Source organism: Vanacampus margaritifer, chromosome 12 (assembly GCF_051991255.1).
Source record: "Vanacampus margaritifer isolate UIUO_Vmar chromosome 12, RoL_Vmar_1.0, whole genome shotgun sequence".
Classification (NCBI taxonomy): Eukaryota; Metazoa; Chordata; class Actinopteri; order Syngnathiformes; family Syngnathidae; genus Vanacampus; species Vanacampus margaritifer.
Genome location: NC_135443.1, coordinates 11089490 through 11108076, shown reverse-complemented (window position 1 = coordinate 11108076; position 18587 = coordinate 11089490). Strand labels below are relative to the sequence as shown.

Genomic DNA, 18587 nt, shown 5'->3' with positions numbered 1-18587 from the left:
TGTTTTTCTTCTCCACTGAACCCCTGAGACTGACTCACAGAACCCCTGGGATTCGACTGAACCCAGATTTAAAAAAAAAACCCCACTGATCTAACACAAGGGTACATTTACCCTTTTTATGCTAGCGATTGTCAAAACTGGAAGTGAAGCTTGAGTACGCACAGATGTTAAAAGCAGTTCTATGTCAAACCTAAAAAATAAAAAAATCTCACACAAGCGTCATGCATTAGCCTTTGTGCTGTGCCACGGGATTTGCAACAGGCAGGTTATTATGCGTGATTGCTAACTTCTTTGGGAAGTGCTGCCTCGCTCCATTTTTCACAGTGAAGTGGCATGCGGAGGCGCAAGCCTCTGCAATCAGTAGCAGTGTTGTCAGAATTAACCTTAGCGCTCTTGATAGGACCAAAGATGTGCTGCTATGCACAAGGGACTGCCAAATAAGCCTTTCACAGGGAATATAGGAGCTGCATGCCATTCAATCTGTACATAATCAGCTGCAGTCTTTTCTGGGTTATGAGACGCTTGGGAACAATTGACGAGCAAAGACATTTTGAACTTCTTTCATTTAAACTTAGTTCAAAGACATGCCTAGATAATTCTGATGTTTTATTTCATATTCCTATCGATTTTCACAGGGTCAGCCTATTAGATCCTGAAACTAGCTTGTTTGCTTCACTTGACCTAAAAGGAGACTATTTAGTCAGTTGTAGACTTTGTAGTTACATTATGTCTGAGTTACATTAGTCTCTTCACAACTGAAGAAGGTCCCCCATTAGGAAGCCAACCAGGGAGGATATGTGAGAGGACAGCGTTTGAAGCACTCAATGTTTATGTGCATAGATTAATCGGTTTGTTTTCTTGTTTTCAAACTTACCATTTAACAGGCATTGGGTGTTATTCGATCTTTGACCAACCACTGTCTGCCTCAGCAGCTCTTGGGGGCGATGAGTCTTCTCTCAATGTAGGGTTAGGGTTGATACTTGCTAGGTGTTAAAGATATTAGAATTTGAATGTGATTGAGTGAAGACTCGAAATTGTTCTTGAGTGTGAATGAAAATATGAGAAATAAATGTTGTAATGTGTTGTAGTTGAATTGGTTTGAGTTTTGCGTAACATGATGCAATTGACATACTTACTTACGTACTTACATACGTACATGTATGTTCGTGCTAGCGAGGGACGGGCCAAGGCAAGAGCTAGTGATTTATGTCGTTGCATGTCTCAAGCATGTAAGATTTTTTATTTTTTTTTGTCCCCAACGTTAATATAAGTGAGCGTTATTCACTCAGCTGGATTTTTGGCACAGTGGCTCCCACAAAGTTGTGATTTCTGTAATCATAAACCCAATCGCCCATGTATTAATGTGTTGCAAATTACTTTGCTTACCCTTGAGAGTCTGGAGAACCAAGAGAGGATGTTAAATTAAAAAAAAAAAATCAATGGAGGATGATATGCTGTTGCTTTGCTCTCATGTTGTGGCTTGATCGCTTGTTGTTTCTGCATGGATGTACAGTACGTACAACACTGCAGTATTTTTTATTTTATTTTATTTTTTCTGGAGAGCTCAGTATTGTTCATTCGGTAATTTTACCGATTTGACATGTCATCATCATTGCTCTCTCTTTTTTGTGTTTTTTTTTAATTAATTTTTATTTTGAATGTGAATGTGCATGTGCGTATGAGTGTGTATTCATTAGTTCACCTAAAACCTATTAAATCCCATACCGTTCACCTAAACCGAACACTTCAGAACCCAGCCAGAGCCGTGAGGCCGTCAGGAGACCCGAGGAAGGACCAAAGAAAAGAAAGGAAAGTGAAATCCAGCACCGACACTGCAGTATTTTTGTATCGTGGAAAAAGTACATGAACTCGTAGCCTGGAGGCCATTTGCTGTCCGTAGAATATTTTGTGGCCCCCTACTTGACATCAAATTTTAAGTTTTTTTTTTTTTAAATACTTGAAACCCTTTTTTTTTGTGGAATACTTGATGTGTCCCAGATACACTCAGACTTGATCTCTTTTCAGGCCCCACATAACTTTCCACCCTATTGCTTGGATTCACTTTGTGTGCCACAATGACTTTCTGGCTTATGCTTTCCATTTTATTCATTCTGCCAACATGATGTTATATAAACAGATATCATTTGACATTTCTGAATCAATTCAATATCCCTCACAAGTTGCATTATTTGGTGGGTTGAGCCAAGTTCTGTCAGAAATGGTCTACAACCAGAGAAAAGACCACCACGCAGATGTAAAACGTTTGGGATCAAAACCTGTGATATTACTTTAACAAAAGCAGCCACAGATGAAGGAAGATACCACTGGAATTAAACAAAGGGCTTGCTACACAAAACAGCAAATCCTAAGTAAGCAAAAGAAGATAAACTAAAGACACTACATATAATTCTTATGCATGCCAGGGTAGACTTGAGACCATGACGGCAATGAACTAACCACTGTGTGTATGTGTGGAATCATTCCAAGTGTGCTAATTGTGTTTTCCAGGTGTCTCCGTGTGAGAAATGCCGATGTGAGCCAAGTGGAGAGGTGCTGTGTTCTGTGTCAGCCTGCCCGCAGACAGAATGTGTGGACCCGGAATATGAACCGGACCAGTGCTGTCCCATCTGCAAGAGCGGTAAGTGGGGGGATGTGTCGTTCAACAACACTTGAGTGCAAGAGAGAAGAGTTATTTGAAATGTTTTGGTAGCCCACAGATTCGGTCAGTCCATCCAAATCTTCCACCGCGCACGTCTCACATCGCTAGATTTACACCGTAGCTCTAAGTGCCCTGTTCGGATTTTGATTTGTTCTGTTTACATGTACATACTGATGTCACTGTGTTTACAGTGCGTTCACTGAATATCAATCCTCATGCATGTTCACGTGTAGGGATGCGCCAATGCCAAAGTTTCCACACACTGTCCCTTTAATGTGTAAGGACAGAGACATTTTCCATTTTTAAAGTGCTTTAAGATAATATCTGTTGTTCTGTTGTGCTACATAGAAGAGGTTGATGTGACTTTGCTATGCTCACAATGTATAGGTTTTTCTTTTTTTCCCCTTTTTTTCTGGAGAGCTCAGTATTGTTCATTCGGTAATTTTACCGATTTGACATGTCATCATCATTGCTCTCTCTTTTTGTTTTTTAAATACATTTATATATATATATATTTAAAAAAATTTTTTTTTAAATAAATAAATAAAAAAAGTATAGGTTTTTCTAATTGAATACAGTGTTCCCTCGTTACATTCCAAAAAATACCCACAATGGGTGGAATCTGCAAAGTAGTCAGCTTTATTATTTTTTTTACATTTATTAAAAATGTTCTCACCTTTTTCTCTTATTTAAATACTATCAATGTTCACGCTTTCAGAGTTGGAAAAATAGGTTAAAAAAAAACATCGTTATAGCGAAGAAACACTGCACTTTAACATTGCATTTATTACTTTAATATTGCATGTCCTTTAAAATGAAAACCCCCAAAATATTGATTGTACAATAAACTGTGTGTGCGTGTGATTGCGTGTGCAGTAACTTAGTAGCTCCTTTTCAAAGGTCGTGTACAGCATGTGGCTCATCAATCATTTGTCCTTCCACAATTATTCTTCATTCCCAGCTAATTTCAAAGAGAGGTCCACAGCATATGTTCTGTGATAAATTGATGCCTCAGTGCGGTATGAGATCATGTGATGAGGTACTGCACGCTCAGGTTTTGTTGTTGCTGGTAAAACTCTGCATTGGTCCATTGGAGAATAAATCATGCAGCTCAGTCAATTCAAGTAAAATAATTTTTTCCCAATGACTGAGGACAGCATGTCCTAGTGTCCTTTGTTTCTCTTTGTGTGAATGTAATATCACTCAGTGTAGCGATGTCACTAACATCGATGATGCAGTATGTACCACTGAAGTGGGATTATTAAGTATTGCGTTGCAGAATTCTACTAGCAAATCTGGCAGAAGAAGACGACATCGAATATGTTGCACACAAAAAGCCAGTTATTGTGCAACAATCCTGCTTGAATGCCTTCAAAGTAGAAATGAGATTATTGCATTATCTTGTTGGCACAGAGCGTTATCTTCACAGGAGAAATTTTGAAATGAAAATACGTAGCTGAGTTGCTTTCAAAAGAGATACAAAGAAATCTAGATTACATTCTAACCAACTCAATAAATCAAAGAAGACAAAAAACATTGTGTCATTTTGCTTAATTGTAATCAGTTTGTCATTATATGATGTTAAAAAATATAACAAATCTGCATATACAGTAAATGACTGTTGGTGACAAGCTTATCATAAAAATACAAATTAAAAGTTCAAATACTGTTTCTTTCCCCTCAGATAGTAGACAGTAGGGGTGTTAGAAAAAATCGATTCGGCAATATATCGCGATATTACAGCACGCAATTCTCGAATCGATTCAATATTTCAGTACTTTACAGAACTGCTTTCTGATTTATTTAATGACAGCAAATTAATACTGCCAATCAACGGACCTCTCATTTACCGTCCTCTCAAAGTGAAAGTAAAAAAAAAAGAAAAGAGGCTTAGGGTCTAGGCTAACTAACCCTTTAAAAAGAACCATTCCAAGCTTCTTTTTCACCATTGTTAAACATCAATTTTTTTATGGAAATATTCAACAAAACGTCTTACTTAGGGTTAGGATTCACACATTAAGCATGGAAGAATGTTATATTAATGGAACATTAAGCCTTAATATTTTATTTCAGTGCTGTTCAAACATGAAACAGACTGCAACCTGTTTGTTAAGTGCAGTGGCTCAGTTATAAGCCTGAATTTTCAGATAAATAAATACATTTTCATACAAATCTTACAGTGTACATGTACAAGTTTACTGATTTGTATTTTCAAAATTTTAGTTAAAAAAAAATCTCAATAATCAATTTATAGATTTGTATCGGGATTAATCGGTATCGAATCGTGACCTATGAATCGTGATACGAATCGAATCGCCAGGTACTAGGCAATTCACAACCCTAGTAGACAGTAGTCATATTTACCTGCTGTATTTTGGTACACAACATGACAATTGTTTGTTCACTTGTGAAATATGCTCATGCTGAGAGAGCTTTGTGTTGCATTTGGGCAATGCTCCATTTTCTCTCCTTTGGATGGCGCAGTTGATTCGCTGAGCTCGAGCTGTACGCACATCTGTTTAGAGACAGATGTGGCATGAGTTGTAAAATGGTATTCGAAACTGCCACCAAGCAATCATGCTCCTTCAGCCGAGAAAGATATGCTGTGTTGCAATGGATTACGCCTGTATTACCATAAAATAGAGTTTAATATATCTAAGTGAGCAAATTACATGAGCACACTGCTGCTTCTGCATCAGAAACTGTGGGATTCTGAGGTCAAAGTATAATCTTTTTCAAGCCATACAGACGGAATTTTACCATTTTTTACTCCAGTCTGTCAAAATATCTCCTTATGGGAAAAAAAAAGTTCGTAAACCACTGATAAAATACCAAAAACGTTGAAAGTTGATTAATCAACGTTCACTCACTCAACCTTCATCAGTTTATAGTACAAGAAACTTTAAGTCATTCCACCCCTACTGTGCAGAGTTGTGGAGAATTGACGCAGATTGTTGATTTATTCCCAAATTAAGAATTTGTTGACTTAGTCACAGTCATGCACATGAACTTTAGAACACACACACCTGTATCCAACACACAGTGATGCCGAACCTCCTGCTGTCATTCAAAGCAGATCTGTGACAAGAAATAGCACCATATTAAATGATATGATCTGTTCATATACCCGGTAGCCAGTGAAACAGGAAATTATACCAGGCAGACAGCGAGCTCTGTAATTAACCGTGCTGCGGCCGCCAACAAGCCAAGTTTAAAACAACAAACACACACAATGCATCTTAAACGTACAATGAGTGCCGTCCCTAACCAAAAGTGAGCCAGTAGGCCGGAAGGGATCATCAAAAGAGAAGGCCAGCTGAACTCTTTGAATTCTGTGACATTTTAAGTGCAGTAAAATTGTGTGTTGTTGCTATTCAACCCAACATCAGGTGACTTAGTGAGGAAGAGGTTTGGGCACTGTTTGTGAAAATAACATGGGGGAAAAAAATATCTACTAAAATGACATCTTTAAACACATGGTGTGATCGCCTACAAACACTATAAAACCCATCTAATCACGCCAAAATCAATCAATCAATCAGTCAGTGTGGGTAATTATATTGAGGAGCAATTACTGAATGCAGTACTGTAACCAACCAAGCACTTAATTCCGATGTTTCACAATTACAGTATATGGACTCTCAGGCTAGCTTAGCAATTAGCATCGCTTCTCTGTTTTTCCTCGTCATTCCTTCATCATGAAGAAGTGTAGCCTATTTGTCACCATGGAGGCGATGATTACTGACTTAATAGCGATTTATTTATTTATTTATTTTAAACGGGTGCTATACAAATAAAGTATATCAACAAGCTTCAGCTAGCTACTAATGCGGCTAAACATGTGCGGAGTCAATCAATCAATCAACCCATCAACCCCTCAGTTCATCAGTCAATCAATCAATCAATCTTTATTTGTATAGCACCCATTTAAAATAAATAAATAAATACATCGCTATTAAGTCAGTAATCATCGCCTCCATGGTGACAAATAGGTTACACTTCTTCATGATGAAGGGATGACGAGGAAAAACAGAGAAGCGATGCTAATTGCTAAGCTAACACTAGCTAGCTATCAACAAGCTTCAGCTAGCTAGTGCGGCATAAGTAACACGAAGCGAGCTTTGATCTGCGGCTTCCCATGCGTAGGTGAGCCCTACTTTTTTTTATTGGCAAAAAGAAATCTATTGAATGTGTTTTGAGAAGTGCAAAATGCAATTCATTGACCCACAAACTGTACGTATGTAGCCTAATGTCTGCTGAGATTGGCCTCATTGAGAAATTGTAAAACGGCTCGATTGAGATATACTAGCCTATTTATATATTTATTCATTATTTTAAAAAAATGCCAATATCAATCTTTCTGTTATAGGGAATGAGGCACAAGTTTTAGTATTAATTAGTTTTACAACTGAAGTTAAAAATCAATGTTTATTAAATGAATTTTTTGCTCCAATGTGCCGTTTTACACCACTGATACTGCTACTCTTTTTTTTTATTATTCTCTTTTTTCATGACCTATAAAGAGCAGCACCTCCCAGTGTTGAATGCCAGAAGAACCTTGACACTGGCTATATTACATGCCGTTTTTTTAGAATATGCCATAAAACCAGGTTGCTACCATGATAAACATCAAGTCTTAAACGGGAAGGGGAGGATGACCAAGCCACCGCTGTCAAGTCTGTCATCTGAAATGCTCTTTGAAATAAGGTTTTTCTACTTTGGTTTTTTATTATGAAATTTTGCAACCCCCAAATCCCCCTGAATGCACAAACACTCAATTAGCCATGCTCTCCGACATTCCCTCACTACAGCACATACTCTAGCTACAGTACGTTGTAAATTTAAAAGAGGCTGAGGTTTAATTTGAAAAACCAATAAGAGCAGCTTGTTATTTTCCTTCTACTTTTTATTTTTTTCACTCTGCGTAACATGCATCTGAAATCATGCACCAAATTGAAAGTGGCATTTGTTGTTAGATCAAATCATGCACATTTTCTCCCCAAAGTACAATGACTCATACTGAATACCATCTGATATGTGTAAAGCCCATTTATTTATGACGTACTATCGATGCCTTTGTTGTGGATCTGTTATATAAGCAACCATTACAGAGGTAGATGCATTGCATTTACAAAGAGCAGCTCGGTGCAATAGTGGTTAGCATGTACGCCACCCAAGAGTGGCAGGCACTCCTTGTACTCTAGATTCTTGCCACAATAAGTTCACTGAAGACTCCAGTCTCCAGAAAAAAGAAAAAAAAAAGTTAACTGAAGACTCTTAATTGCACATTTAAGTGAATAACAGCATAAATGATTATTTGAGCCCTATGATTTGCAAGTAACCAGTCTTGAGTGTAATTTATCACTCGCCCAAAGTCAGCCAGCATAAAATAATCATAATAAGGGCAAGTCCCATAGATAACGGATGCATCCTGGATGCATTTATGAATATTCCAAGATGGCAAAGGTTTTAAAACTGCTAGCATAAAAGGAAGATTGAAATATAGAATACCAGATATTTTTTGGGACGATTTAATACAATATGCATGCATATATCAATAAATATCAGTGACAGCGTTACTTTTTGGTTCATATCGCAGTCTGTATAATTGCAATCTCTATTCAAGTGCTTCCCTATAATTCTCGCGCACTTTCAGGCTTTCTACTTAATCGCCTCCTCACTGGTCCATGTTTTAAAACGTTCCTCTCAATATGCCTGCTTCTCCAGTAAAGATGCTTGTCCACGAACTCTGCATCTCTGATTATACTTGAAATGCATCACCTTATATTTTAACCTGGCCATTTCAAATATGATGCAATTTGCTCTCTTGTAAGTGACAAGATGATTAAATATTTTCCAGTGCAGTCGCTAATTTCTTCATAAGAACAATTTATGGGGTAGATGCCACGGACTTCCTACTTCCGGGTTTTACACCTCAGCGCCATTTCTGGCCCCTGCTCGCTGCGTTCCAACACTCGCACCCGCACCCCTGCACCTCACAACCGCGCGCTCCCGCTCATCGGTGGGAGGGAGACAGACGCTACACACTCTCAGCCTCGCACCCGTCGACGGGAACGCGCAACCGAGGGGCACAAAGGCGGCAAAAGTGCTGGGATGTGTCCCACACGTCGCAAACCGGAAAACGGAAACAAAGTTGATGGGTGAAAACCCGGAAGTCGGAAGTCCCGCCTCCTCCGTGGCATATAATCCATTGCCAGCGCCTCGTGGGTTAAGGGAACAAAAATATGATTAACATCACATGTCTAAACGGCAGCACGGTGGCTGACTGGTTAGCACGTCCGCCTCCCAGTGCAGAGGACGTGAGATCGAGTCCGGGCTTCGGCCTTCCTGGGTGGAGTTTGCATGTTCTCCCCGTGCTTGCGTGGGTTTTCACCGGGTACTCCGGTTTCCTCCCACATTCCAAAGACATGCATGGCAGGTTAATTGAACACTCCAAAAATTGTCCCTAGGTGTGATTGTGAGAGTGGTTGTTCGTCTCTGTGTGCCCTGCGATTGGCTGGCAACCAGTTCAGGGTGTACCCCGCCTACTGCCCGAAGCCAGCTGGGATAGGCTCCAGCACCCCCCGCGACCCTTGTGAGGAAAAGCGGCTAAGAAAATGGATGGATGGATGGACATGTCTAAACATAATTCATCCTCCTTCATCACACTCAACCAACCCAAAAAGAAATGGTATGAAATATTAATATAACAATCATAGGAGCCAAAATTGTGCAGTTATTAAACATTAGGAATTAAATAGATAAACAGAGAAAATGAAAATGAATTTCATGCTTTTACTTAAATTTAGCTACATACCAATGATATTTCATTGCGAAGGGATTAGGAAAAGTGAGTGTTGGGATTAAAAAAAAGAGAGAGATTGTAAATAACTACAAATGCTTTGGAAACAAATGCTATTCAGGGCAGCAATTCTCCTTGCAACTACACAGAACAGAAATAATTGAGTCATCTATGAACTTGTTTTGACTTAACTAAACTTAATTACACTTTGTCTTTTATACATAACATTTCCTTAAAGTTAAAAAAAAAAAAGACAGTAGTAAGTTAGTAACAATTCTTCTACCCGCTGTTATTTAAACAGAATTCTACATGCGACAGAGAAGGAAAAGCTCTTTCTCTCTAATTAGTGTAAAATAAGGTTATCGGCGGCCATTAAAGTTGTCGCCTTGCTAGCATATGCTATTTAAGTGCAGCAGATGTTAATAGCTTGTAGGAAATGTGTCACATCAAAGCTCACCTCATTAACAGGGAAATAACAAATTACTCATTCAGGGATGCTTTACCACTGACTGAAATTACAGTAACTAAGCCAATAATAAAAAGTAAAAATTGAGAAAGTGAAACAAATGGATGGTGAAACATTAGACCTAAATATGCAAATAAGATTCCTAATTTGGCATCTTTGTTGTGTTTGTGATTTAGCCAATCTGCATTTTCCTCCTTTCGTCACCAAATACTATAAAGCATTGCAACGTTTGACGAGTTCATCAATTATGCACTGACATTATGGTGGCCTTTTCAGACATGCAAAATCGATGCCTATGGCAGGGTCCCCCGTCTCAGATGTGTTATTCAGTCGTTATGCATCGAGACATTTGGGGAACAGCCAGGGGATGAAGATGAAAGTGTGAGGTATCGCTGACATCTCGCCCAGACAGTTGTTCATGAATATCAAAGGACAGCTGTGAATAGAGGCAGGTTCTCTGCATTTTACTCATCCTAAATCCTTTTACCTATAAAGTTTATGACTGACATTTGCTGGGTGCTGTCAAGTTTCATTTAACAAAGGTGATTCTTAAAAAGAGCATCTGTGGACAATATGATGAAAAGAGGAAATAATGGGTTCATTATAAGTCATTTAATGCTTCCAGACAAACACTGTTGTGGTGGAGGAACCAAACACGTTGTGAGGGTCTGCTGGGAATATCTGATGAATTTTCATCTCCCACCTAACGTCCCGCAGAACTTGAACGCACCTAGCGAGGCGAGGGGCCGTGTTCGGTGCCTCCATTGTTGAGGTGGCCCATGGTGGTGGCAATTCTCAAACCTGTTGCTGGATATTGTTAGTAGGGTGCTGTCAAAAGAATCCTATCAAGCCGTTCTGGCCTGTGGGAATCTGGCGGCAGCTGATTTGTACCGGCAAGCCAAGCTTCTCCTTTTTCTTCTTCTTCTTCTGGCTTTTTGGTCATGCAGTATGTATGAATCTTTATGCTTTTTTAAATATACAAGTATATCATGCATTTTTGGTTTGCAACAATGGTGGTTGATAAACTCCCTTTGTTGTTGTTTGTGAGGTGGTTGAGATGTTTCTTGGCGATGGTGTCAGACAGAACAAGGTTAGAGTGGTCTCTTGAGGTCTCCCTAATTTGTTGGAATTTAGATGTTTCTGGGGTTGGTGAAAGACTCTGGTTGGTAACCCGGTGGGTAGTAGGTAATGTCTGGTCGGTGCTGGATTTCACTTTCCTTTGATCCTTCCTCGGGTCTCCTGACAACCTCACGACTCTAGCTGGATTCTGAAGTATTCGGTTTAGGTGAACGGTATGGGATTTTCTAAATAGGTTTTAGGTGAACTAATGAGTACACACTCACATACAAAATTAATTTTTTTTTTAAATTTAATTTTAAAAAAAAGAGAGCAATGATGATGACATGTCAAATTGGTAAAATTACCGAATAAACAATACTGAGCTCTTGAAAAATTTTTTAATAAAAAAATAACATCGAATGGATGCACTACCATCTGTTTGTCTGTGGCACTCTGTAGCATTTCCATGGCAACCTTAGTGTTAGCTTGGGGCGGCACATGCTGCCAGGTTATGATTATTACAATCGATGTGATTTTCAGATAGAAGGGTCTACACTGTAACATAAGATTGAAGCAATGTCTGGGCAGTAGCAAATATCCTTAATTGTGGCGTTTGTGATGTTGTTGACATACACACGCAGCCCTCCTCCACGTTTTTTACCGGCCCCATTGGTTCTATCCGCTCTGAAGCTAGAGTCACCTGCTAGCTCATTGGCGAAGTCCAGGATCAAATCATTTAACCAAGTTGCGTTATAACCATCACATAGTAATCCTGTTGACGAATGGTAGTCCCCAGTCATAGTTCGCCCATTTCATTGTTGAGTTGGGAATTGGTGAAAAAGAAGCTTGGAATGGTTCTTTTTAAAAGGTTAGCATTTAGCCTAGACCCTTAGCCTCTTTTTTTTTTTACTTTCACTTTGAGAGGACGGTAAATGAGAGGTCCGTTTATTGGCAGTATTAATTTGCTGTCATTAAATAAATCAGAAAGCAGTTCTGTAAAGTACTGAAATATGCCCTGGCCACAAACACTCAAAACAACAACAACAAAAACATCTGCTAAAACTTGGAGGGTGCCGTGTTGCTGCATCTACTCACGCCACCATCTTGGCTCGTAAAGCCAAGCAAATCGATTGTTATGCTCATTCCTTATTTTTCAATTTAAAATCAAGGTTCTGCTGCACTACCTGCTTCTGAAGGATGCTAAAATGAAGAAATTATAACCACCTATCCTCTCCTCTCCTCTCCTCCCGGCCAGGGCACCAATCCCTCTTGTCCTTTACCCTTGCAGGTTATCGCCTTGGCAACTTACAAGGACAGAAATTGTATTCTTTGAGACCCAGACATTAGGGTCGGCACTAAATGGGGCGATGTGATAAACGGTCTGAACCGGTGCCAATATCACTTCAAAGAGAGAAACATGAGACATGGTGGCCCTGCTGCCAAGAGCGATAAAGACTTGTTTGAATTAAGGACCTTTTAAGATGTGGCTTAAAAAAAAGACCATGAAGATTGTTTGTAAATCCAATTGAGGATGCCCCTGCATTAGGTCACTACCCAGAATGCATTGCAATGGAAACAACTATGGTGATGTATATGCAACTAAAGTTAACTACAAAATGTGTTACATCTAGAAGGAATTGCAGCTAGCTAGTAAAAGGAAAATGACTGGAAACGATTTACCTAATTTGATTACAATTGATGCTTAAATCCTGTCACCCAAAAAATCTGCATAACAGTTGTATGATTTAACTTTTTTTTTTTTAGGGAACCCTGGTCCTTGAGTCACTATTCTGCTTGTCTCTCTCCACCAACAAACCTGATTCGATGAACATGATCATTATCAGGATTCTACAGAGCTTGTTGATGAGCTGATTATTTGAGTCAGCTGTGCTGGAGGAGGGAGACAGTGAAAGCAGGCTGGCTCTCGAGGACCAGGGTTCCCTACTTGAGGAATTGAGCATTTTGCACCATTGTGGATTGAACGCAGTCGACTCCCGGCTAATCGAAGCAGCTCCCCTCCTTCCCATTGAATTCAGGGAAGTGCGAACAGTGCTTGACATTGTGGAAACAAAAATTAATCGCTGGATGGAATCGTGCTCCACCACCTGCGCCACAAGTTAGACCTATTTTTTGAGTAATCTAGTCTATTCTTTGTCACCAAATTGCCAAATATGCTGTGGGCGTGACAGCTTCGTCCGCTGGAATGCCAACAAGGTGTTGCGCAGCAACCAAATTCATAAATATTTGAACTCATTCACTGCCATAAATTATAATTATTATTATTAAAATTTTGGGGCAATAGGCGATTACATTTTTTTTTAAAATTGAATCGCATGACTTCACTAGTTAACTCACGATAAATCACAAATTTCATATCGGTTCTAAATGTACAATAAAAAATTATAGGTTTTCATACTCTTGTTAACAAAAGTGGGATTTTTTTTTTTTAACTAATAGGACTAGTTCAAATGAATTTTTGACATCAACGGCAGTGAATGAATTAAAAAAAAAGATTAAAAATTTGGGGCATCAAGCGATTAAAGTTTTTAATCGTAATTAATCGCATGACTTCACTAGTTAACTCGCGATTAATCACAAATTTCATATCTGTTCTAAATGTAGAATAAAAAAAATTATAGGTTTTCATACTGTCATGTCTGGGAAGATCTGGCTTTGGTTGAGGGTCCCGATTGGTCCTGAGTGGGTTCCTGCCCTTCCGCGGGTTGACCAATCCGGGCCCTCATCCATTTGAGTCTGTCTTGCGTGTGGAGTGGAGGACCCAAATGCAGGGAGGCAGGAGAACCACGGCAGGAGTGCGGGTTGAACTGACGTACTTTATTTTACAAAAGCACTAACCAGGGTACTGGTTAGTATTAAATAAACAAAGAACTGAAAGATACAAAATCAAAGTAACAGACAGAACTCCAGCACCGCCCATGACAAGCGGCAATGATCCCACACAGACTGATCACCACCCGGGAACTAAATACACCCACACTAATTGGGTAACTAGCCACACCTGGGGCCAGGCACAAGTGGCTGAGGGCCCGGATTGGTCAACCCGCGGAAGGGCAGGAACCCACTCAGGACCAATCGGGACCCTCAAACAAAGCCAGATCTTCCCAGACATGACACATACTCTTGTTAACAAAAGTGGAAAAAAGGTAAACTAATAGAAATAGTTCAAATGAATTTTGGACGTTTATAGCCGTCAATGGCGGTGAATGACTTAATCTAGACTTGTTCCGCCACAAAAATGAAGATGTACCCGTTTTTACGGGTGCAACAGCTCTGTTTGCTAGAATGCCCAGCAAGGCCCAACACAGTCCTAAACACGGTAAAATAAATTTGCTCCCATTTTTATGCTGAGCCTCCCGTCTACAAAAATTTGTTTTATGTATTTCACTATTTGGTTGTGATCTTTCATCATATTTCAGTATTTTAGGAGACATTTTCCATCACTGGAGTACATCTATGATTTCTGTAATGAGAGCTGATGACATTACATGTGGAGTGCTCAGTCAGAGTGCTTCTCTGCTTGTTTTGTATGATTTAGGACATTTCTTTTGAATATAATTCATCGTGTCTCTTTGGTTGGATGTTTTACATTACAAAGAGATTAAGCCCCTTAAACATATTAAGGTCCAAGCTTCAAGGAAAGTCCTAATATTGCCTGGACACCCGGACTACGACAGTAATGGGTTTGTGTTTCTGTCCTCTTGAAGGACATTGAATACAATAGGCAGACCGCCGGCGTCCAGGTGAATTAATCCATAAAGATTATAGGCGGTCTCGCTGGAAACAAAAGATCATGCTGGGCGTAATACAGATACTCTTAACTATTAATATCTTGAGTTCATTTATTCATACTTTTGTGAAATTGGTCCCTCTCATCTTTTATATCTTTACACATCACCAACACTTTTATTCTGCATTCATAATGCAAATGCACTCAAGAAGTCCATTAAAATGAGTGATTTCAGATGCTTTTCTCCCGGGATTATTGAGATCTGATGGTTTTCTTTTTCTTTCTCTTTTTTTTTTTGAATGATGGGATATGATGGTTTGAATGTGTCTTCAATTTCGTTGCATGTGGTTGGGCTTTCAAGCTACAGGTGCTAATGGCATATCATTTCTACATGCTGCCTTTGTCACCTCTTAACAAACGGTAGTGAATGTCTGGGTCCACGTGTACAGTCCATTTGTCTCTGTGAGTGTTATTGAAAAGCTCTTGTGGTAACGAGTGCGCTGCAAAGAAAAGCCGTGGAGTGACGAATTGTATTGACTCATTCACTGCCATTGACGGCTATAGACGTCAAAAATTCATTTAAACTATTTTCTATTAGTTTAACATTTTTCCCACTTTTGTTAACAACAGTATGAAAACCTAGATTTGATTTTTTTTTACTGTATTAGAACAGATATAAAATTTGTGATTAATCGTGAGTTAACTAGTGAAGTCATGCGATTAATTACAATTAAAAAATGGTAATCGCCTGACGCCCCTAATTTTTAATCATCTTTTCTTTAAAAAAAAAAAAAGATGATTAAAAATTGGAAAAAAATAATTACAATAATTTTATTTAAAGAAAAGATTATTAAAAATTAGGGGTGTCAGGTGATATGTATTTTTTTTATCGTAATTAATCGCATGACTCCACAAGTTAACTCACGATTTATCACAAATTTTATATCTGTTCTAAATGGACCAAAAAAAAATTATAGGTTTTCATACTAGTGGAAAAAATTTAAAACTAATAGAAATAGTTCAAACGAATTTATGACGTCTATAGACGTCAATGGCAGTGAATGAGTTAATGAAGCCATGACAAAAATAATAAAAGTGTGATCAAAATGACTGGGCAATCATACACCGATGCAACTCTGATTCGCAAAACTAATCAAGATGAAGTTTGAGGTTTACTTCAAAATATTATTGTCCTTCCAAATCTTTTATAGACTTTACTTGAGGAACTGTAAGGACCCCGTAATGATGATGAATCAGGAACGACGGCAGTCCGCAGCCACAGGATGAGCAAGCAAGGGTGTGTGCTGGCATTTAAAGGACTTATGAATGTGTTAAAGCTGACATTTTGACAGGCTGTTCGCATTGATTGATGTGCCAGCAGCACACTTCCTCCGGGTGCTGACACCCAATGAAATGCGGCGGCTGCAGCGGAAAGACTTCTCATTTTTCAGACGCCTAATTACATAGTAATGTATAAGACAGCAGCTTGAGAGCTTGTTAGTGCAAGGAACGGCCATTGTTATGCTATACCTGATGCTGCGAGAAACAATTCCTGTCGAGTTTATATTTTGTGTGGTGCAGCTGGGGAGATAATGGATGCTTTATGGGCTCTTTTTTTCTTCCTGTTGGCTAAAGACAATAGCACATTCAGGAGACAACAGACATCCAAAAAACATTGGCCACAAAGAAAAATCTGGTGAAATGATATTTGGTGTTTTGCACCATTGTGGATTGAACGCAGTCGACTCCCGGCTAATTGAAGCAGCTCCCCTCCTTCCCATTGAATTTAGGGAAGTGCGCACAGTGCTTGACATTGTGGAAGAAAAAAATTATCGCTGGATGGAATCGTGCTCCACCACCTGCGCCACAAGTTAGACCAATTTTTTGAGTCATCTAGTCTATTCTTTGTCACCAAATTGCCAAATATGCTATGGGCGTGACAGCTCTGTCCGCTGGAATGCCAACAAGGTGTAGCGCGTCAACCGATAAGTAAGCCGATAATTGTTTGCAAAATGAACTTGAATACAAATATAACTTTTAAGTCCTAACATGTACAAATACATTGAAACATTGTGTAAAGAATGACTGCCTTGTGTGATGCATCTTCTGTGAACAAAAGGTCGCACGCATTATGACGTCACAAATATGCAACACCACCATAGGAGAGGGGAGGGGTTGAGGAGTTGGGCACAACTTGAGCCACAACCACCGTAGATGGGCCAACGTTGGCATGTCTATTATTATCGGCGGATTTCTTGATTATCTGTTTTTTCTGTATGACGTCAAATTGGTTGATAAATACCGATAATTATCAGCCACCGATATTATCGTGCATCCCTAGTACTTATTAGAGGATCATAAAGTAAGAAAAAGGAGAATCTAATAAAAAAAAATAGACTTATGTCTATTGTCTGGCAGAGATGGTTGTTTCTAGATATAAGGAGTGACTATCTAGCTGCATTCTACAAATAAAATTTGTTGCATTTCATTACATAGCATTACATTGCCGACTGAATATTTTTTTTTATCGTTATTTCATCGATTCAATTTGTGTTGATGAACTCTAATGAGTTTGACAACATTGTTAACTCTTTCACTGCCATGGACGTTAAAAGACGTCAAGTAAAAACCTACGGAGGGCCGCCAATGACGTTAAAAGACGTCATCCAATTTTTTTATTTATTTTTTGGAAACGGGTGGAGGAAAGCCTTGGCCAGCTGTGGTGAACGTTTCAAGCAGATCTAGTTCGCCTAATGACTATTTTTGGCCCCTAGATGGCAGCAATGACTCTCTTTTGACAAGATTGGGTAGGCGTCAGTAGAAGACGTGAGGCGGAGCTAGAGGGGACAATGGCTGGGGAAGGGAAGAGAACATGGCGACCGGTTGCAAGCAGCTCACGCTCGAGCAGTTTTTTTCAAAGACGAAAAGCATTGACCAACGCTAAAGAGCACATTGATGACGACGATGATCATCATCGATGATGATGATGGTGACTCCGAGGTTGGAAGCGTTGACGCGGCAGTAGAAGACGTGAGGCGGAGCTAGATGGCTGAGGAAGCGAACAATGGCGACCGGTTGCAAGCAGCTCACACTTGGGAATTTTTTTCAAAGATGAAAGGCATCGACCAACGCTAAAGAGCACATTGATGACGACGATGATCATCATCGATGATGATGATGGTGACTCCGAGGTTGACGCCGAAGTTGGAAGCGCTGATGCGGCGGCTATGACGACGTCATAAAGGTTCACGGGCTAGCGATGCTAACACCGGAAAACGCGGAGCACAACCGAGCACGCTCAGGCGGACGTTCAATCGGACGACGAAGAGTACCCCGAGTCCAATGCATATTCATCGGAGGAGTGGGTACAGTCTGCTACTTGCTATTCCCCGGAAAAAAAGGCCGTCAAGAAAGTGTAACGTCTGCACGCGAAACGGACAATCGAAGTGAAACGTATCTGTTGTGCAAATCCTGCTCCGTCTCCTTGCACGCAGGGCAGCGTTACAAAAAGAAAAACGGTATTTGAAACATCCACATAATTGTAAATAGTACCACAGTTGCACACATTTGTAAATAGTTTGCGAAATTGTTTTGTCAAATTGTTACACTGTTGAATGGAAATAAACGTATTTTGCAATCTAAAAACACTTTTTCATTGTTGGTGGTGGTGTATTACAGAAGTAAAGCACTATTTAGGTGTTTGTGGCATCATTCATGGACAAAAAGAAGTGTAGAATTCACTAGAGCGCATGAAATAACATCGTTTCACAAAAAGCTCTTTTTCTCCGCTTTTTGTTTCAAAACAGAGCATTTCGGTGAAACTAACCATTTTCTATTGTTGATTACTGAAGAA

At 39.4% G+C, this 18587-nt stretch overlaps 1 protein-coding gene across 1 annotated transcript in view; it reads left to right on the top strand.

Moving 5' to 3' along the window:
* vwc2 (von Willebrand factor C domain containing 2) overlaps nt 1-18587 on the top strand; it is a 37373-nt gene that overhangs the window by 12284 nt on the left and 6502 nt on the right. The window contains exon 3 of the mRNA XM_077582057.1: nt 2509-2638. Coding sequence (XP_077438183.1) covers nt 2509-2638 — 130 coding nt within the window. The remainder of the gene's footprint in view (nt 1-2508; nt 2639-18587) is intronic.